Source organism: Thalassophryne amazonica, chromosome 3 (assembly GCF_902500255.1).
Source record: "Thalassophryne amazonica chromosome 3, fThaAma1.1, whole genome shotgun sequence".
In the NCBI taxonomy this organism is placed as follows: domain Eukaryota; kingdom Metazoa; phylum Chordata; class Actinopteri; order Batrachoidiformes; family Batrachoididae; genus Thalassophryne; species Thalassophryne amazonica.
In genome coordinates, this window is record NC_047105.1 from 59,278,387 (window position 1) to 59,300,312 (window position 21,926).

General features: G+C 41.2%; 1 protein-coding gene across 1 annotated transcript in view; it reads left to right on the forward strand.

Annotated features, from left to right (window-relative positions):
- slc6a22.1 (solute carrier family 6 member 22, tandem duplicate 1) overlaps window positions 1-21,926 on the forward strand; it is a 59,183-nt gene that overhangs the window by 27,482 nt on the left and 9,775 nt on the right. The window contains exons 7-10 of the mRNA XM_034166416.1: window positions 4,537-4,671; window positions 6,268-6,371; window positions 12,255-12,379; window positions 12,508-12,620. Coding sequence (XP_034022307.1) covers window positions 4,537-4,671; window positions 6,268-6,371; window positions 12,255-12,379; window positions 12,508-12,620 — 477 coding nt within the window. The remainder of the gene's footprint in view (window positions 1-4,536; window positions 4,672-6,267; window positions 6,372-12,254; window positions 12,380-12,507; window positions 12,621-21,926) is intronic.

Genomic DNA, 21,926 nt, shown 5'->3' on the forward strand with positions numbered 1-21,926 from the left:
TTCAAAGTGGTGAACCCAACACTCAACCTGGGTAAGAAAACGTTCCATGTAATTGGCTGGATCCTCTTCAAATTGCGCCAAGTTTGCCTTCGACATGACTAGCCTGGTGCATTTCTGATCAGGCGTCAGAAGACGTGGCACCCACCGAGCTGACACCTTTGACATTCCAAGTTCTTCATGCAGAATGTGTTCAATTCTCTCACGGGATATTCCCACAGCATCTGCTAGCTGATTAATCGTCGATCGTCTGTCGTCCATCACCATTTCATGAACAAGGTCAATGTTTTTCTGGGTTGTGGCTGTTGCAGGCCGCCCAGACCTTGGGTCGTCTTCAAGGCTCTCTCTGTGTTGGGAAAGTGTCAGTACACGGACCCACAACAGGGGGCGCAAATGAACGGACAATGGAGAAAGTCAAATAACAAGGCTTTACTGTTGTGAACGTGCACAACGAATACAACCAATCACGAAATGGACAACAGTCAATTCACAAAAGTGTCGTGTGGGCAGGCTCGAAGATAGGAGACGCCTCTCCAAGGTAAGACCCGAACCACACGGCTTCCTCCGCCACAGGACCCCGGAAATACCGGAGCCGCCAAGTCCCGAACTCCCAGGTGGCCACTGCCTCCACGTGTCGGACCTGGTACTGCTGGCGAGGAACAAAGAACAGTTAGATGGGGGCGCGTTTGCACCCAAGACTCCGAACAGCAGGGAAGTTACCTCCACCTCTCGTTGGAACAGTAATCCACAAACTAGCACAATCCAAAAAGATACACTCCGTTAGCTTCGATACGTTACCTCTCCGGTAGAAACGATATCTCGGCAATGAGGTGGAGGTGCCGTCCTGCTGATATACCCCACAGATGATTGCCGTCAGCTGTCTCAGGTGATGGGTGACAGCTGTCACCGTAGCTGCTCACGTGAGGCGGCGGCGCCCTCTGGTGCCTGGAGCCCGCACTCCAGGCAGGGCGCCCTCTGGTGGTGGTGGGCCAGCAGTACCTCCTCTTCAGCGGCCCACACAACACTCTGCCCCTCTTAAATTCAGCTGCCCACTTCTGCACTGTAGATATGGAGGGAGCTTCATCCCCTAATGTAGCAACCATATCCGCATGAATGTCCTTGGGCTTTAACCCCTTCTTATGCAGGTACTTAATCACACCGCAATGCCAGATTTTGTCCATTTTTGCCGTTTCCCTCTACCACGAACTTTCAAACTTGGCTATGAACCACAAACTACCTCACAACCTGGAAGAAAATAACACAGTTAGTCATCAGAAGAGTTGAACTTAATGCATGCCAAGTTTTATTGAAATGGCATTTCTCCTTCTTGGTGAGCCTTAGAACTTTTCAGCCTACCCTCGTACAGTCAGAGTATCCACTGATTCCACAAAGACTACAAAATTGTCTGCGGTGACAAGTTTTGAGTGTCCTTGCCATTGATATATGTGGAAAGACAGTATTGGTAAAACTAATTAGCAATACAGCTAGCGTGTGTCTGCAGTGTGTGTATCAAGAGCGCTTACGTTGAATCACCAATATTGTTGACGTAATTTTAAATGAGGTGAAATTGCTTTATGCATGTTGGGAACATGAAAGATCATACCAAACCTTGAAAACTGCTCTAATTGATGCTATGCTCAATAAAGGATGAAAAAGATACAGAGTCTAGGAAAGATCAGACATGCTAAATGTTACTCCAATCAAAGTGGGAATGCAGTTTATCATTCTCAAGTACTTTCAGGTATCAGAATATTTTGAGAAGTGAATTTCCTGTATTATTGATGAGAAAGTAATGAGTGATGAGGAAGTAATGGGTAGATATTGTATCAAGAATAGGAATGTGAAAGGGCAGATGGTAGTTGATTTTGCAAAAAGGATGGAAATGGCTGTGGTGAAGACCTACTTTAGGAAAAGGGATGAGCGCAGGATAACATATAAGAGTGGAGGACGGTGCACACAGGTGGACTACATTCTTTATAGGAGATGCAAGCTAAAATAAATCAGAGACTGTAAGGTGGTAGCAGGAGAGAGTGTAGCTAGACAGCATAGGATGGTGTTTTGTAGGAAGACTTTAGAGGTAAAGAAAAAGATGAGAGTGAGAGCTCAACAAAGGATCAGATGATGGAAGCTAAAGGTGGAAGACTGTTGTGTGAAATTTAGTGAGCAGCTGAGAGAGGCACTGGATGGAGGGGAAGCAATTTTGGACAACTGGAAAAGTACTGCAGATTTAGGATGCTACTGGGTGTGACATCTGGACAATGGAAGGAAGACAAGGGAACTTAGTGGTGGAATGAAGAGGTCCAGAAAAGAATAAGGAGAAAGAGGTTGGCAAAAAAGTTTTGGGATAGTTGGAGAGATGAAGAAAGTAGACAGCAGTACAAGGAGATGTGGCATAAGGCAAAAAGAGAAGTGGCAAAAGCTAAGGAAAGGGCATATTGCGAGTTGTACAAGAAGCTGAATAGTAAGGAATTAAGGAGAAAAGGACTTGTACCGATTGGATGTGCAGCAGGTTAGGGTCGTAAAAGATACACATGGTAATGTACTGACAAACAAGGAGGGGATATTTTGAGGAGCTGATGATTGAAGAAAATGACAGAGAGGAAAGGCTGTGTAGGAGCCTAAATACAATTTTAGTTAATCAATCTTTGAACAATAATTTAAGTTCTTGGTTATTTATGTTTGCTCTGTTAAGTGGGGACTGTTTATAGTGTTTACAGCGAGTAGTGGAGTGGTATTTGCTTCATTGCACTTAAAATGTATGTGGATAAAGCATATTTTTGAGAGTTCATGTGTGTTCCTTATGTGGTATTTTGTATCTGCCCTGGTGGCTTTAAGTGGTCGTGCACATTTAATTGTAGACAAGCACAGACTCGTGGGAAGGTGTGGCTTCCTGGTCAGATTTTCGCTCAGGCAGCACAGAGTAGAGCCACAGTTTTTTTTACCTCTCTTTTTCTATCTTTCCCCATCCTTTTTTTATTTTATCGTTGTGGACCTCTTTGTGCCAATTACTGTTTTATACGTATTTTGAAGTTAAATTTGTAACTGACGATCCTGTGCAGTTATTTTTTAGTCATTGTTGTGGATGAGGATGAGGGAAGAATTGGAGCATCAAGCTGTGATTTCATTAAGAAGGAACCTACAGGATGGATGATGTGGTGAGAGTAAGTCAGGAAGTACAAGAAATTAGTAATGAAGATGAAGTGAGGGCAGCTATGAAGAGGATGAAGAGTGGAAAGGCAGTTGGTCCAGATGACATTCCAGTGGAGGCATGAAAATGTCTAAGAGAGATGGCAGTGCAGTTTATAACCAGATTGTTTAATGAAATCTTGGAAAATGAGAGGATACCTGAGGAGTGGAGACCAAGTGTGCTGTTCCTATTTTTAAGAATAAGGGTGATGTGCAGAGCTGCAGTAACTACAGAGGCATAAGGTTGATCAGCCATAGCATGAAGTTATAGGAAAGAGTAGTAGAAGCTAGGCTTAGATGAACATCTGTGATCAGCAATATGGTTTCATGCAGAGAAAGAGCACTTACAGATGCAATGTTTGCTCTGAGAATACTGTTGGAGAAGTATAGAGAAGGCCAGAAAAAGTTACATTGTGTGTTTGTGGACTTCGAAAAAGCTTATGACAGGGTGCCAAGAGAAGAGTTGTGGTATTGTATGAGGACATCTGGAGTGGCAGAGAAGTATGTGAGGGTAGTGTAGGAGAGCCCAGTGGAATAGTGCGGTTACAAGGAGTAGAGCTGGTGAAAATAGATATAGAGTATAGAGTTTAAATGCTTGGGATCAACTGTCCAAAGTAATGAGAGTGTGGTAGAGAGGTGAAGAAGACAGTGCAGGCAGGGTGGAGTGGGTGGAGAAAGGTGGCAGGAGTAATTTGTGACCGAAGAATAGCAGCAAGAGTGAAGGGGAAAGTTTATAAGACAGTAGTAAGACCAGTTATGTTGTACGGCTTAGAGACGGTGGCACTAACAAAAAGACAGGAGGCAGAGCTGGAGATGTTGAGATTCTCTTTGGAAGTGACAAGAATGGATAGGATTAGGAATGAACATATCAGAGGGACAGCTCAGGTGAGACGGTTTGGAGACAAAGTCAAAGAGGCAAGATTGAGATGGTTTGGACATGTGCAGAGGAGGGACCCAGGGTTTATAGGGAGAAGAATGCTGAGGACGGAGCCACCAGGCAGGAGGAGAAGAGGGAGGCCAAAGAGGAGGTGTATGGATGTGCCGAGGGAGGATAAGGAGATTGTTGGTGTGACAGAGGAAGATACAGAGGACAGTGTGAGATGGAAACAATTGATCTGTGGTGGCGACCCCTAACGGGAGCAGCCAAGGGAAACAAATAGAAGAATTTACTGAATTACTAATTAGATATCAATGTTGTTCCATCTTTAAGAACAGTGTATTGTGTAATGCTTTCATTCTATGTTAAACACAGTATGGCAAATGAAAAAAAAACACAATGTTGAAAGTCAGAATTGGAAATTAATTAAAAAAATTCCATCCCAGCAACTAATCCATCTGATCACTCTTCCACAGGTAGTTTACTTCACTGCTACATTTCCTTACGTCATGCTGGTGGTGTTGCTTATTCGTGGTCTTACATTGCCAGGGGCCTCAGAAGGTATCAAGTTCTACCTTACCCCTGACCCATCCCGACTAACTGATCCCCAGGTATGAGTAGATTTCAGTGCTTCTCTGTGGAAGCACATCAACCCTAAGAAGTAGAAATAACACACAATGTATGTCACAGATTGTACTTATACACATAAATCCACTTTAGGTCAGTCTGGTGTCTTACCCTTTTAGTGTATTTTGGAGCTTGATTATGTTTGTTGAAGTATACAAACTATAAAACTTTAAGGGCTCTATCTTGATGGTGAATGCAAAAAAAGTGCTTTTCATAGTGGGCACAAATAGATGTAGGGTGTGTCTGAGCTGGCATTGCTGTTTGAGCAGTGGGAAATAGTGGTGCAAAGGGATTGGATTTAGCATGTTCATAAGGCATGGACACAACAGTCAGAGTGACATCTGGCCTTTTCTTTGAACTGGACTGTGCCAGGAAGACAACACTGTGGTATGGAGGAAGCAGGCGCAACTGAAACCAATCAGAGTGGACAGGAGCCACTGTAGTGTAATTTTTTTGTTAAACAAAGATGATGTGCTAATGAAATGCCAGAAATGCCAGAAAAGGGGTTTGTTGTGTATTTCTGATGACAATGAACAGACGTTTAAAAGAATATATGTTTTGTGAAAAATGTATGTTTTCTTTCAAAGGAAACTATAAGGCCAGAATTTGGAGTTAATGGTTTCATTTGAGTGAAACACTTAATCTGTGAAGAAAATGAAACCATCTCACATTACATCTCCAAATCAGAAGTTGGGAAAGTATGGAAAATGCTTTTTTTCATGTATTTATCCTACTATTTCATTGCAAACAGTATGACACCAAAGAATTCACCACTTTGTAATCCTGCTATTCCTTCTCACAATCCAAAAAAAACATTTTGACATTGAGGATACAAAACAGTGAAGCATTTCGGGTGTTATTTTGTCCCATTCATCCTGCAAACACATCTTTAGATGTGCAACAGTACAGGGTAATCATTGCATTTATCAGTTCAAAATTTTTGACACATTCCCTGCTGAGAACATGTCATGGCTGCAGGCAGGCCAGTCCAATATCTGTACACTGTTAACTCACACCCATGTCTTTGTAATGTGTGCATAGTGTGGTCTTGCATTGTTTGTTGAAAAATGCATGGATGCTGATAGAAAATATGTCATCTTGAAGGCATCATATGTTGCTCTAAAATCACAATGTACTACAGGCAATGGCAATGGTGGGCATTCAAGCAGAGTGTGTTGTGATCCACTTATGTAAGGCTCGTCTGAGTGATGTGCTATTTATATAGTGCTGGACTTTAGGTGGAGTGATCTAAAGCACATATGCTTTATGTTAATGGATGATTTCAATGCACCAGCTCTGCAACCAACCACATCATTGTCAGACTAACACGGCCACATGAATGTAAGTGGTACTGTGATTTAGAGGATACAGCCCCTGGTCATAAAAATGACATCTGTGTCAGGTTTAAACTGAAAATGACAGCTACAGTGAACTGTACACAATTTTGCACCAGGTGGAAGATAGAGCATGAGCTGATAGTTGTGATACAAGTAATTGTCTATAGTTTGGATGTGCTAACGCAAATGTTAACCATTCATATGATGACATGATGAAAAAAATCTTCTTTCTTTGTGTTGCAGGTGTGGATAGATGCTGGCACACAAATCTTTTACTCTTACGCAATTTGCATTGGGTGCCTGGCTGCACTTGGCAGTTATAATAAATACAATAATAACTGTTACAAGTAAGTTGAGTACATGTAATGTGTGGGGCTTTCAGTTTGGAAAAAATGCACACAGTAGCAACAACCAGTTCAGTTCAGTTCATCGTTTTTATTTAAGCAACAGAGTTACATGATTGTAAGCAGTAAGCAGACATTAGGTAAGACAGATATATATATATATATATATATATATATATATATATATATATATATATATATATATATATATATATATATATATATATATATACAACCCCTGGCAAAAATTATGGAATCACCGGCCTCGGAAGATGTTCATTCAGTTGTTTATTTTTGTAGAAAAAAAGCAGATCACAGACATGACACAAAACTAAAGTCATTTCAAATGGCAACTTTCTGGCTTTAAGAAACACTATAAGAAATCAGGAAAAAATTGTGGCAGTCAGTAACAGTTACTTTTTTAGACCAAGCAGAGGGAAAAAAATATGGACTCACTCAATTCTGAGGAAAAAATTATGGAATCATGAAAAACAAAAGAACGCTCCAACACATCACTAGTATTTTGTTGCACCACCTCTGGCTTTTATAACAGCTTGCAGTCTCTGAGGCATGGACTTAATGAGTGACAAACAGTACTCTTCATCAATCTGGCTCCAACTTTCTCTGATTGATGTTGCCAGATCAGCTTGGAGGTTGGAGCCTTGTCATGGACAATTTTCTTCAACTTCCACCAAAGATTATCAATTGGATTAAGATCCGGACTATTTGCAGGCCATGACATTGACCCTATGTGTCTTTTTGCAAGGAATGTTTTCACAGTTTTTGCTCTATGGCAAGATCCATTATCATCTTGAAAAATGATTTCATCATCCCCAAACATCCTTTCAATTGATGGGATAAGAAAAGTGTCCAAAATATCAACATAAACTTGTGCATTTATTGATGATGTAATGACAGCCATCTCCCCAGTGCCTTTACCTTACATGCAGCCCCATATCATCAATGACTGTGGAAATTTACATGTTCTCTTCAGGCAGTCATCTTTATAAATCTCATTGGAACGGCACCAAACAAAAGTTCCAGCATCATCACCTTGCCCAATGCAGATTCGAGATTCATCACTGAATATGACTTTCATCCAGTCATCCACAATCCACGATTGCTTTTCCTTAGCCCATTGTAACCTTGTTTTTTTCTGTTTAGGTGTTAATGATGGCTTTCGTTTAGCTTTTCTGTATGTAAATCCCATTTCCTTTAGGCGGTTTCTTACAGTTCGGTCACAGACGTTGACTCCAGTTTCCTCCCATTCGTTCCTCATTTGTTTTGTTGTGCATTTTCGATTTTTGAGACATATTGCTTTAAGTTTTCTGTCTTGACGCTTTGATGTCTTCCTTGGTCTACCAGTATGTTTGCCTTTAACAACCTTCCCATGTTGTTTGTATTTGGTCCAGAGTTTAGACACAGCTGACTGTGAACAACCAACATCTGTTGTGTGGGCCGCTGAAGAGGAGGTACTGCTGGCCCACCACCACCAGAGGGCGCCCTGCCTGGAGTGCGGGCTCCAGGCACCAGAGGGCGCTGCCGCATCATGGGAGTAGCCTGGGTGACAGCTGTCACCCATCACCAGACACAGCTGTTCTACTCAGCACCGAGGTATATCAGGAGGACGGCGTCTCCACCTCAGTGCCGAGATATCGCCTAAGACCAAGGTAGTATTCTCTGCAGTTATACATTGCATCATCAGCTAAGACTGTTAAAACCTTTTTCAGGACTGGTGACTACTGAAAACCTCATTCTTTGGATAAGTACTCACCTTCCTGCTAAACTTTGCCAAGAGGTGGAGGCGGCTTCTCCCCTCTCTGTTACTGGGTGCGTTCATCCACTCCTGTGTGTTGTTGCTCTCTCCTGCCAGCAGTACCGGATCCGACGAGCGGAGGCAGTGGCCACCTGGGAATTCGGGACTTGGCGGTTCCAGTATTTCCAGGGTTCGGTGGCAGAGGAGATCTGGGTGGTTCCGGTTCGACTGAGACAGACGTCTCCTACCTTCGAGCCTGCCCACACGACACCAGCGGATTCGACCCCAAATTGTGTTTGTTGTATTACTCGTGCTTGTTTCAGTAGTAAATCTTGTTATTTACTCTCTCCATTGTCCGTTCATTGCGCCCCCTGTTGTGGGTCCGTGTTCCTACACTTTCACAACAACATCTTTTGCAACATTGCGTGATGATTTACCCTCTTTTAAGAGTTTGATAATCCTCTCCTTTGTTTCAATTGACATCTCTCGTGTTGGAGCCATGCTTCATGTTAGTCCACTTGGTGCAACAGCTCTCCAAGGTGTGATCACTCCTTTTTAGATGCAGACTAACAAGCAGATCTGATTTGATGCAGGTGTTAGTTTTGGGGATGAAAATTTACAGGGTGATTCCATAATTTATTCCTCAGAATTGAGTGAGTCCATATTTTTTTCCTTCTGCTTGGTCTAAAAAAGTAACCATTACTGACTGCCACAATTATTTTTCCTGATTTCTTATAGTGTTTCTTAAAGCCAGAAAGTTGCCATTTGAAATGACTTTAGTTTTGTGTCATGTCTGTGATCTGCTTTTTTTCTACAAAATTAAACAACTGAATGAACATCCTCCGAGGCTGGTGATTCCATAATTATTGCCAGGGGTTGTATATACATGATGCCCAAAAAGATAATAAAAATAATTATTGCCTAATCAAACTGATACAATAAATGACATGAAATCGAATGCACGTAAGAACCATGCATTCCTTATCCATACCTTTATATTTTGTTTGAGAGCAACTGTGGGCTGGATTCTAGCCTCGATGACAACAGGAAAACTCCACACAAAATTGTTCCAGGCTGGGTTTAAACTCAAATGCATCTTGCTCCAGGACATTTCCCAGTCACTGTGTACAGCTCAACATACTACATCTTTAATAAATGTTCTGTACATCTTCTTTTTCTGTCTGCCAAAAAATGTATATATTTATTATTTATTTTATTTACTCACTCATTTTTAACTGCTTACTCCAATTAGGGGTCACGGGGGGCTGGAGCCCATACCAGCAGTCATAGGGGGTGAGGTGGGGTACACCCTGGGCAGGACACTAGTCTGTCATTTTTATTTATTGTTAATAATTTATTTATAAATTGACAGCTGGGTGAATGTGAGGCATTATTGTAAAAGCACGTTGAGCGTCTGATACAGATGGAAAAGCACTTTATAAATGCAGTCCATTTACCATATAAATTTGTGAATTTATGTCATAAAATGGACTCTTACAATATTAAATTTAACTTTTGTTGTTATCCTTATAAATTACTGACTTTTTTCATCTTATTCTTGAAAGTAACAATGCTGATCATATCCCAAACAAGGTACTGAACATTTTTGCTTTCACTTTAACTAAGCTTAGTTCGTTGAAGGAAAAAAACAGTGTGCAAAAGAAACTTCATGGGATTTAGCAACAGTTTCAGCAAGACTGAAAGTTTGTTGCAAGAAAACATCATATCTTGGTTCATTTGTCCCATCTCCTTTCTTTTAAGAAAGTACTACACTGTTCTACTCTATAATGAACACTGATGCTGGTAACGCATTACTTAGTAAAGCATTACTCTCATCTGACCGCTTTTTTCAGTAACAAGTAATCTAACGTGTTAATCTTTTCAAATCAGTAATCAGATTAAAGTTACTTCTCCAAGTCAGTGTGCATTATTACTATTTTGTATTGCGGGTCAATCGTAGCATTAAAACTGGCCACTCACTGGGCAGCGGGAGATCGATGTTCGACTGAACCACCCACTTTGCTCATTTTCAGCGCACTGCGAGCTGTTCATCTGCTGTTTTGTGCAGCAGCTCCGAGTTGAAAAACAGTTGTCAGCTCTCAACCTGCACTGAGCTTTACAAAGATATTTATACGCTTTTCTTCATTAAAACTCTGAGCCACTTTGTGTGTCCTCGCTAAAAACAGCTGAAGACCTGCTACGCATTAACAGCCTGATCTCATCAGATCTCAGAAGCTAAGCAGTGCAGTAAGTGGTTAGTTCTTGGATGAGAGACCTCTTTGGAACACCAGTGGCTGTGTGTGTTTTGCCAGGTTACAATGGAGTTGCGTCAGGAAGGGCATTCGGCGTAAAACTTGTGCCAAATACGAATGCATATCAGGCTATATCCGCTGTGGCGACCCCAAACACAACGGGAGCAGCCGAATGGACAACAACAACTAATGCTTTTTTTTTCCACCCAAATGCACCTAAAGTCTCTTTCTGAGGACAACATAATATAAAAAATGCTGATAAAACTTTCTTACCTGTCAATCTGGTCATATTTACACGTTATTCTATTCTTCCTTCTCAGACAGCAAACCAGGGTTGAATCCAGACATAAAGAGGGTGTGTGTGGGGGGGGGGGGGGGGGTGGCTCCCCACAACACACCTAGATTAAATAGACCATGGGGCTTAGCTTGAAAGAGGCTTAGAAATGAAGTTTCGTTTGACATATGAGCGAACAACCTGAAAACACTTATTCCTAGGTAATTTAGGGGTGCTAAATTTAAAAAAATGATGTTTTCTTGGTCATAAATGTGCACATTAACCCTTCACACCCCAAAACGTACAATAAAAGAGCAAAACACTTAAAATTGTTTAATTGTGGGGGAAAATGAGCAAACAACCGGAAAATAGGTATCCTTGGGTATTTTAGGGGTGCTCAATTCAAAAATGATGTTTTCTGGGTCATAAAACTGGATATTAACCCTCCACAAACCAAAAACTTGCACTATAAGAGCAAAATTCTTAAAAATGGGATAAATGTGTGCAACATGAAATTGTGCATGATTTTTCATGAAAATTTTGGAATATCCAATTATTTAATTATTTAATTAATTATTGATATTGATGCAACCTGTCTTTTCTGGTGGTTTGTCTGTGCACTACAAGTATCTCATTGTATACGATGGGGTTTTTTTTTTTTTGAGAAAATATCACACTGATGAAGCAGACATCTCAGAAAATTCTGTATCAAATATGATACACGTGGCATTATAGGGTTAAGAACTACAGTCATATTAAAACAAAGACTTTAGATTTGAAACAGCTGTTACTAATTAATGTGCAGGTAATATTTCCAGAAAAATAGCATTCTGGCACATTTGTACCATTAATCAGAGGATACAAGAGTCAGATCTTTGTTCAGTAATGGGTCAAACAAAATTTCATATTTCTGTGGAATGCCCCATGGTCTAAAAGGTCCACTTTTGAAGACATTTTTTCATACTGCTAATACTACTTATAATAATAATAATAATAATAATAATTTCAACAACTAAAATTTTAAGAAAGTTAAATGTCAAATGTTCGAAAGAATTTAATAGTTACATTTATAAACAATGTAGGTTAGAAATTGTAAGTTCTACCGTTACAGTGCTGTCAAGATTTAAATATGAGGTCACGAAAGATGCCTTTTTGAATTTTTTATGAAACAAGTATTTATGTTCATTGGAGTCAAGAAGGAGTGAGTATTGGCAAAACATGTTGTCATTTCATTTTGAGGAAGTAGTGGGTGTTGTCGGCAGCTGCTGAAAGTAACTAATAATTTAACTCGTAATCTAAGTTAGTTACTTTTAAAATTGAGTAATCAGTAAAATAACTAAGTTACTTTTTCAAGGAGTAATCAGTAATTGGATTACTTTTTCAAAGTAACTGTGGCAACACTGATAATGAAGTTGTGTAACTGATGCAGCAACCAAAATGTAGACTATTCACAGTCTCTCCAATCACATTACAGACATGACTGTTCTATTTCTTCATGGAGAACAGTAATTTTAAAAGTAACACTTGACTTCAGACTTTGTTAATGACAATGAAACATCCAGTGCAATGGAGGATACAGTATAATGTGACTTGTTATTCTTTAGGGACTGTGTGTACTTGTGCCTTCTGAACAGTGGGACCAGTTTTGTTGCTGGCTTTGCCATCTTCTCTGTACTTGGTTTCATGGCATATGAGCAAAACATAGACATTTCCAAAGTGGCCGAGTCAGGTGAGAAGTTAAAGAAAAAATAAAGAGTTGAAATGTTAAAAAAAAAAAAGTGCAAATGAAATGTGCTTAATAAGTGTTTTGTGTCTTGTACTGTGGCTAATTTCTTTATCTTCCTAACATGACTGCAGGCCCTGGCTTGGCGTTCATTGCTTACCCTCGTGCTGTGGCCATGATGCCTTTTCCTCAAGTGTGGGCTGTTTTCTTCTTTGTTATGATCATTCTCCTGGGGCTGGACAGTGAGGTAGGTAGATTTCTGCAGAAGTGAATCACATCAGCATTCGTGTCATGTTAAGCCTCAGTCACACAGAGATTTGGGAGAGTCGTCAAAAGTCTCTTTCGCAGTTCCCTCAAGAATACAGTTGGTAATTTTCTGGTGGAAAAAGCTGCAGTCACATACATAAGACTCTTTTGCAATGGCTGCAAAAGGCACTGGCACACACCATATGCAAAATGTTGGCACCATCTTTATAGGGTGGCCATGTATATATGTTGCAACAGATACATATCTCATAACAACAATGACTCAACAGAAGTGCTTAGTAGAGAAGCTTGAATCTTCGACTGGACTGGGTTGCTTGACGCAAGGACATTTCTCTTCAAATCGCAGAAGCTTCCTCAGCTAAAATTCTTGCTCTGGTAGTCTGACTTCTGTCTTGACTCTTGTAGAGAAGAATAAACAGAAGCCAACAAAAGCTGGAGTTTTATAAACCTAACCAGACCCCTCCTACCCCATTGTAAACAGGGGACAAAGCGTGTCTCAGACCCCCTCCCCGGTTAAGGCTGGGTTTCAGCTGTTTCACATAGAATGCTTCCTTGACACCTCTCTCAAACCATTTCTTCTCTCTGGCTAAGATTTTAACTTCCTTGTCCTCAAACGTGTGGTTAGTGTCTTTCAGGTGGAGATGAACTGCAGACTCAGGCATGAACATTTTCTCACTTTTCTCTCGTGTGTAAACACTCTCAAAGTTCAAACCTTAGTAGGAAAATAATACCAAACTGTTTTCAGGCCCAAACATTTGTTTGAGAAATAAAAATAGAACGTTTTCCTATAAATAATTATGATGGCATTTAGAACTAACAGGTTAATTTTAACGATCAACGAACGAGGTCGGACACATAAGAAATTATTAATAGTGACTGACCGGTATTTCACAGATCGGGCCTCTGCGTCCTGGCGCTGCACCTTTTCCCACTCACATCTTGCTGCAGCAAGTGTTTGTTTCCGAGTGACAAATGCAGTTATGAGTAGTTGTTGGCACTCTTTTCTCTTCTGGGCAACAAGATTCTTAAAAACAGATACGCAGAACACAGAACACTGTAAAAAAAAAAAGGCATGCAAAATTGGACTAAATACTCCGCAAGACTCCGAGGCCACGACAGGTGTACGGCATTATAGCGAGGGACCACTGTATTCTCTTTTCACATGTCAATAATTCTTGACATGTGGATATTTGCTCGCTCAATTAATAAGACATGCCTAATCTGTCAGATTTCTTTATTTTTTAAATGTATTTCTGTATTTATTTTATTGTGACAACCGAATGGAGATGACAAAACCTGGTTGCAGCACGGGCGAATTAAGGGAATGACGAAACTACAGTTGTTATTATCAGTTTCATAGTCTAAAACGATCACACCACATGAAGTTAAGCTCAGCGCTGCTCTGGCTCCAGGCTCGACGTCTGGAGAAAAAGGCGAGCAGCGCTTTTCTTCTTGTCAGCGCTGTGGCCATGGATCGTGCTCCATAACAATCCCGCAACAGCGGGATTTGTATTGATTATTATATAGTATAATCAGGAAAGTGTTATTTATGTAACATATGCATTGATTTGTATAATGGCCCTTTTTATCATGTTGATCATCTTCATTTCTATGTGGATTCCAGCGCTGGTTCATTTCGGTGTATAATTTACGCCACCTCTCGACCTGGTGTATATTTTCAGCGCAGCGTACGCCAACGACCACATTGATAAATGCCAAGTAGCGCAGCCGTTTTGGCGTACACCCCATATACGCTCAAATATCGTCGTACGCAACGTTGATACATGAGGCCCACTGTGAGGGCTTTCCGTACAAGTTGTTGTTCTTTAGCACTTCCCTCCGCAGTTGTGGGCACCTGTAGGGCTCTGTGTTAAAGAGTCCTGATCATCCCAAGCTTGTGTTCAAGGGGGTGGTTTGATCCAAAGAGCAGATATTGGTCAGTGTGAGTGAGTTTTCTGTAAACCCCTGTCTGGAGCTGCCTGTTCTCTCCACTCGTAACATCACAGTCCAAGAAGGCTAAATGGTTGTTTCTGGCATCCTCACGTGTGAACTTGATATTGGAATCCACTGAGTTGATGTGTTCTGTAAAGTCCTCAACCTCCTGTTGCTTGATTTTAACCCATGTGTCATCGACATATCTGAACCAGTGACTGGGAGAGATGCCCGTGAAAGACGTCAAGGCTGTCTTCTCCACTTACTCCATGTACAGATTGGCCACAATGGGGGATACCAGAGACCCCATCGCACAACCATGGATCTGCCTGTAGTAATTCCCCCTAAACAGGAAATACGTGGTGTTAAGACAGATCTCCAAGAGTTGGCAGATGTGGTCTGGTGTGAGTTTGGTCCTTTCAAGTAGAGACACATCCTCCAGCAATCTCTGCCTCACAGCTGAGACGGCCTCAGCGGTGGGGATGCAGGTGAACAAGGATGTCACATCAAATGACACCATAGTTTCATCTGCCTCCAGCTGCAGGTCCTTGATCTTGTTCACAAAATCTTGTGTGTTCTCCAGAGGGTGGTCTGAGTTACCCACTAGAGGAGCCAAAATCCACTTGAGGTGCTTGGCCAAATTGTATGTGATGGAATCTGTGCTACATACAATAGGCCTGAGTGGCACGTCTTGTTTGTGGATTTTGGGCAGTCCATAGATGCATGGAGTGGCGTCCCCAGGGTACAGTCTGGAGTATGTCTGCCTGTCGATGAGTCCCTCTTTCTCCAGGTTTTGGAGGTAGCTAATGATTTTCTTCTTATAGCCGCTCACGGGGTCTCTCTTCAGACGTTCGTATGTACTGGAGTCACTGAGCAAGTTGTTGATCTTGGCCTCGTAGTCCGATGTGTTCAGGACCACCGTGCATCTGCCTTTATCTGCTGGCAGGATAAGGATGCTTTGGTCCTTCTGCAGTGCTGACAAAGCTTTCTGTTCTTCTCCTGTGATGTTGGACGGAGGAGGCTTAGCACTGTAAAGCACTGCTGTGACTCTTAGTCGGAGGTCCCCAGCTTCTGACTCTGACAAACTGTTATGTTTAATGGCTGACTGTAATCTACTGTCGGTATATGTTTAGGGGTCACTGAGAAATTTAGTGCTTTAGCGAGCACATCCTTTTCTGTCTGTGTAAGAACCTTGTCGGACAGATTCTTTACCCAATTTTCCCTGTTGTCACTAATTTGTCTGGGTGTATCTTTAAAACTACTCCCACTGAAAGTACGCCTTTTCTGCACTAAAAGGTTGTGAAACTTCCTGATTTGCCGCTCCTTACTTTTTAAATGCTCAGCCATTTGAATTTTAACTATGAACTTTGTGATCTTTTTATGGGCCTCTTCCCCCACTAAGATTTCTAACCTTTTGTGAAGACTAGCAAGATTATTTTGGAGGTCTAATATTTTAAAATGAAGCCTTCTAATTCTAAGACCCAAAATCCTCCTAAGGTAACTATGCTGGATCTTTTCTGCTGTGTGACCTGCTTGTAGTGCCTTTTGCTTCATGCATTTGGGAATAACATTGTTTTGTTTGCATCGCAGGTTAAATCTTAAGTGGTTTCTAAAGTTAGCTATCTTTTTAGCAGTCTTTTCCAGCTTACGTACCAGTGCCAGGGCCTCATGCCTACAGTTGGTTGCAATGTTTCTGTGTAGGCTCTCAGTTGTCCAGGTGGTTTCCATAGTAGAGAAGCTTGAATCTTCGACTGGACTGGGTTGCTTGACGTGAGGACGTTTCGCTTCAAATCACAGAAGCTTCCTCAGCTAAAATTCTTGCTCTGGTAGTCTGACTTCTGTCTTAGCTAACTTTAGAAACCACTTAAGATCTTGGGCTGTGATGTTACGATTGGAGAGAACAGGCAGCTCCAAACAGGGGTTTACAGAAAACCCACTCACACTGACCAATATCTGCTCTTTGGCTCAAACCACCCCCTTGAACACAAACTTGGGGTGATCAGGACTCTTCAACACAGAGCCCTACAGGTGCCCACAACTGCAGAGGGAAGGGCTAAAGAACAACAACTTGTACAGAAAGCCCTCACAGTATGTGGGTACCCACGATGGTCCCTGGACAAAGTGCAGGGACAGGAGACGGAGACAAGAAGAAGAGGAGTGTCTCTCCCTTATTTAGCAGGAGTAGGGGAAAAACTACAGAGGATCTTCAGACAGCACAAAATCCCAGTTTACTTTAAATCAGTTAACACCTTGAGACAGAAATTAGTTCACCCTATGGACAGGATCCCTAGTTACAAACAGAGCAATGTAGTGTATTCTATCCGATGTCAGGAAAACTGTAATGAACACTACATAGGTGAGACTAAGCAACCTTTACACAAAAGGGTATACCAGCACCGCAGAGAGGGCGCAAATGGACCTCAGTCTGCAGTTCATCTCCACCTGAAAGACACTAACCACACGTTTGAGGACAAGGAAGTTAAAATCTTAGCCAGAGAGAAGAAATGGTTTGAGAGAGGTGTCAAGGAAGCATTCTATGTGAAACAGTTGAAACCCAGCCTAAACCGGGGAGGGGGTCTGAGACACGCTTTGTCCCCTGTTTACAATGGGGTACTCAGGTCAAAGCAGTTTCAGTCTTTTGTTCATGGTAATGAGTCATTCACGTCATCAGGAGAGTCATCAAGGGAGCCATCAGGAGAGGCTTCCGTCCCATCATTAGGAGGGACAGCTGCCCTGTCATTAGGAGGGTGCTAACTAGAGCACAATAGGTGCTAATTAGAGCTATTGTTTAGTCACTAGCCTATTGCAGTCGGCCTCTTGGTAGGAGGGATCTGGTTAGGTTTATAAAACTCCAGCTTTTGTTGGCTTCTGTTTATTCTTCTCTACAAGAGTCAAGACAGAAGTCAGACTACCAGAGCAAGAATTTTAGCTGAGGAAGCTTCTGCGATTTGAAGCGAAACGTCCTCGCGTCAAGCAACCCAGTCCAGTCGAAGATTCAAGCTTCTCTACTATGGAAACCACCTGGACAACTGAGAGCCTACACAGAAACAGAAGTGCTTGTTTATAATGATAATAAAGATCCGACAGGTGCACGTGTTTATAATAAAACGTACGATGCTAGGTGTGCTTTGAGGTCCTGTCAGATGACAGACTGCAGCAACACATGAGCACCACAGTATATAAATCTGTTTTTCTTTTCAATGTCATTGCACCATCTGCTGACATATACACCTCTGTGGCATGCTTCTTTGAAACCAGTTGCCAGATTTTAGACATGAGTCACAGGATTGTGACTGGGGCTTTAGGATACAAGTGTAATATAGCGTATGAATGTGAGTTAATTTAAAAAAGACTTTTGTTTAATTTAATCTATTATCCATTAAAGAGCAACGTGAGAGCCTCATTCTCTTCGCACAACCTGAAAGCAATTATTTACTTCCTGATGTACGTACCATCTTCACAATGGGCCTCATGTATCAATGTTGCGTACGCCGATATTTGAGCGTATATGGGGTGTACGCCAAAACGGCTGTGCTACTTGGCATTTATCAATATGGGCTTTGTCGTACGCTGCGCTGAAAATATTCACCAGGTCGAGAGGTGGCGTAAATTATACACCAAAATGAACCAGTACTGGAATCCACATAAAAATGAAAATGATCAACATGATAAACAGTGCCATTATACAAATCAATGCATATGTTACATAAATAACACTTTCTTGATTATACTACATAATAATTAATACAAATCCCGCTTTTGCAGGATTGTTGGTCTCGAGCACGATCTGTGGCCACAGTGCTGACTGCAAAGAAAGCGATGCACGCCTTTTTCTCCAGACTTCGAGCCTGGAGCCAGAGCAGCGCTGAGCTTAACTTTATGTGGTGTGATCGTTTTAGACAATGAAATTGATAATTACAACTGTAGTGTTGTCATTCCCTTCGCCCATGCTGCAATCAGGTTTTGTCTTCTCCATTCGTTTGTTACAATAAAATAAATAAAGAAATACATTTTAAAAATAAAGAAATCTGAAAAATTAGGCGTGTCTTATTAATTGAGCGAGCAAATATCCACATGTTAAGAATTATTGACATGTGAAAAGAGAATACAGTGGTCCCTCGCTATAACGCGGTTCACCTTTCGCGGCCTCGCCATTTCGCGGATTTCTTTTAGTCCAATTTTGCATGCTTTTTTTTACAGTGCATTGTGGTCTGCGTGTCTGTTTATAAGAATCTTCTCGCCCAGAAGAAAAATGAGCGCCAACAACTACTCTTAACTGTGTCTGTCACTCGGAAAAAGACACCTGCAGCGAGGTGTGAGTGGAAAAAGGCGCGACAGTGGCGCAGTGTCGGGACGAAGAGGCACGGTCAGAGGAACTGTGAAATACTGGTCAGTCACTATTAATAATTTCTTATGTGTCCAACCTCGTAGGTTGATCGTTAAAATTAAATTCGTTAGTTCTAAAAGCCATCATAATTATTTATAGGAAAACGTTCTATTTTTATTTCTCAAACAAATGTTTGGGCCTGAAAACAGATTGGTCTTTTTTTCTACTAAGGTTTGAACTTTGAGAGTGTTTACACATAAGAGAAAAGTGAGAAAATGTTAATGCCTGATTGAGAAAAGTGTATAAAGTGGTTTTACAGGGTTTTTACAGCTTTAAAACGTCTATAATAATTGTAAAAAAATAACGCTGACTACGTCGCGGACTTCGCTTTTTGTGGACTATTTTTAGAACGTAACACCCGCGATAAACGTAGCTTAAAGCAGATAACCTGTAAGTTGGAGAGGAAATGGCATCTCACTAATTTAGAAGATCTTCACTTAGCCTGGAAAAAGAGTTTGTTGCTCTATAAAAAAGCCCTCCGTAAAGCTAGGACATCTTTCTACTCATCACTAATTGAAGAAAATAAGAACAACCCCAGGTTTCTTTTCAGCACTGTAGCCAGGCTGACAAAGAGTCAGAGCTCTATTGAGCTGAGTATTCCATTAACTTTAACTAGTAATGACTTCATGACTTTCTTTGCTAACAAAATTTTGACTATTAGAGAAAAAATTACTCATAACCATCCCAAAGATGTATCGTTATCTTTGGCTGCTTTCAGTGATGCCGGTATTTGGTTAGACTCTTTCTCTCCGATTGTTCTGTCTGAGTTATTTTCATTAGTTACTTCATCCAAACCATCAACATGTTTATTAGACCCCATTCCTGCCAGGCTGCTCAAGGAAGTCCTACCATTATTTAATGCTTCAATCTTAAATATGATCAACTTATCTTTGTTAGTTGGCTATGTACCACAGGCTTTTAAGGTGGCAGTAATTAAACCATTACTTAAAAAGCCATCACTTGACCCAGCTATCTTAGCTAATTATAGGCCAATCTCCAACCTTCCTTTTCTCTCAAAGATTCTTGAGAGGGTAGTTGTAAAACAGCTAACTGATCACCTGCAGAGGAATGGTCTATTTGAAGAGGTTCAGTCAGGTTTTAGAATTCATCATAGTACAGAAACAGCATTAGTGAAGGTTACAAATGATCTTCTTATGGCTTCGGACAGTGGACTTATCTCTGTGCTTGTTCTGTTGGACCTCAGTGCTGCTTTTGATACTGTTGACCATAAAATTTTATTACAGAGATTAGAGCATGTCATAGGTATTAAAGGCACTGCGCTGCGGTGGTTTGAATCATATTTGTCTAATAGATTACAGTTTGTTCATGTAAATGGGGAATCTTCTTCACAGACTAAAGTTAATTATGGAGTTCCACAAGGTTCTGTGCTAGGACCAATTTTATTCACTTTATACATGCTTCCCTTAGGCAGTATTATTAGACGGTAGTGCTTAAATTTTCATTGTTACGCAGATGATACCCAGCTTTATCTATCCATGAAGCCAGAGGACACACACCAATTAGCTAAACTGCAGGATTGTCTTACAGACATAAAGACATGGATGACCTCCAATTTCCTGCTTTTAAACTCAGATAAAACTGAAGTTATTGTACTTGGCCCCACAAATCTTAGAAGCATGGTGTCTAACCAGATCTTTACTCTGGATGGCATTTCCCTGACCTCTAGTAATACTGTGAGAAATCTTGGAGTCATTTTTGATCAGGATATGTCATTCAAAGCGCATATTAAACAAATATGTAGGACTGCCTTTTTGCATTTACGCAATATCTCTAAAATCAGAAAGGTCTTGTCTCAGAGTGATGCTGAAAAACTAATTCATGCATTTATTTCCTCTAGGCTGGACTATTGTAATTCATTATTATCAGGTTGTCCTAAAAGTTCCCTAAAAAGCCTTCAGTTAATTCAAAATGCTGCAGCTAGAGTACTGACGGGGACTAGCAGGAGAGAGCATATCTCACCTGTGTTGGCCTCTCTTCATTGGCTTCCTGTTAATTCTAGAATAGAATTTAAAATTCTTCTTCTTACTTATAAGGTTTTGAATAATCAGGTCCCATCTTATCTTAGGGACCTCGTAGTACCATATTACCCCATTAGAGCGCTTCGCTCTCAGACTGCAGGCTTACTTGTAGTTCCTAGGGTTTGTAAGAGTAGAATGGGAGGCAGAGCCTTCAGCTTTCAGGCTCCTCTCCTGTGGAACCAGCTCCCAATTCAGATCAGGGAGACAGATACCCTCTCTACTTTTAAGATTAGGCTTAAAACTTTCCTTTTCGCTAAGGCTTATAGTTAGGGCTGGATCAGGTGACCCTGGACTATCCCTTGGTTATGCTGCTTTAGACGTAGACTGTGGGGGGGGGGGTTCCCATGATGCACTGTTTCTTTCTGTTTTTGCTCTGTATGCATCACTCCGCATTTAATCATTAGTGATCGATCTCTGCCCCCCTCCACAGCATGTCTTTTTCCTGGTTCTTTCCCTCAGCCCCAACCAGTCTCAGCAGAAGACTGCCCCTCCCTGAGCCTGGTTCTGCTGGAGGTTTCTTCCTGTTAAAAGGGAGTTTTTCCTTCCCACTGTAGCCAAGTGCTTGCTCACAGGGGGTCGTTTTGACCGTTGGGGTTTTTCATAATTATTGTATGGCCTTGCCTTACAATATAAAGCGCCTTGGGGCAACTGTTTGTTGTGATTTGGCGCTATATAAAAAAAAAGTTGATTGATTGATTGATTGATAAACGAGGGACCACTGTAACACTTTTTTGATTATACTACAAAACAATTAATACGACGGCTGCTTTTGACGCTCTATTGGCACGCGTTGTGATTGGTGAAGATCTTTTTCTTTGCCGTCTTCCTGGCTTCCATGTCGTAAAATGAGAGTGTGTCTGAAGCGGAGTCTGAATATTTATGGGCGTGTTTATTATAATTACGATTGTTTTCACCCGCCGCATTTATC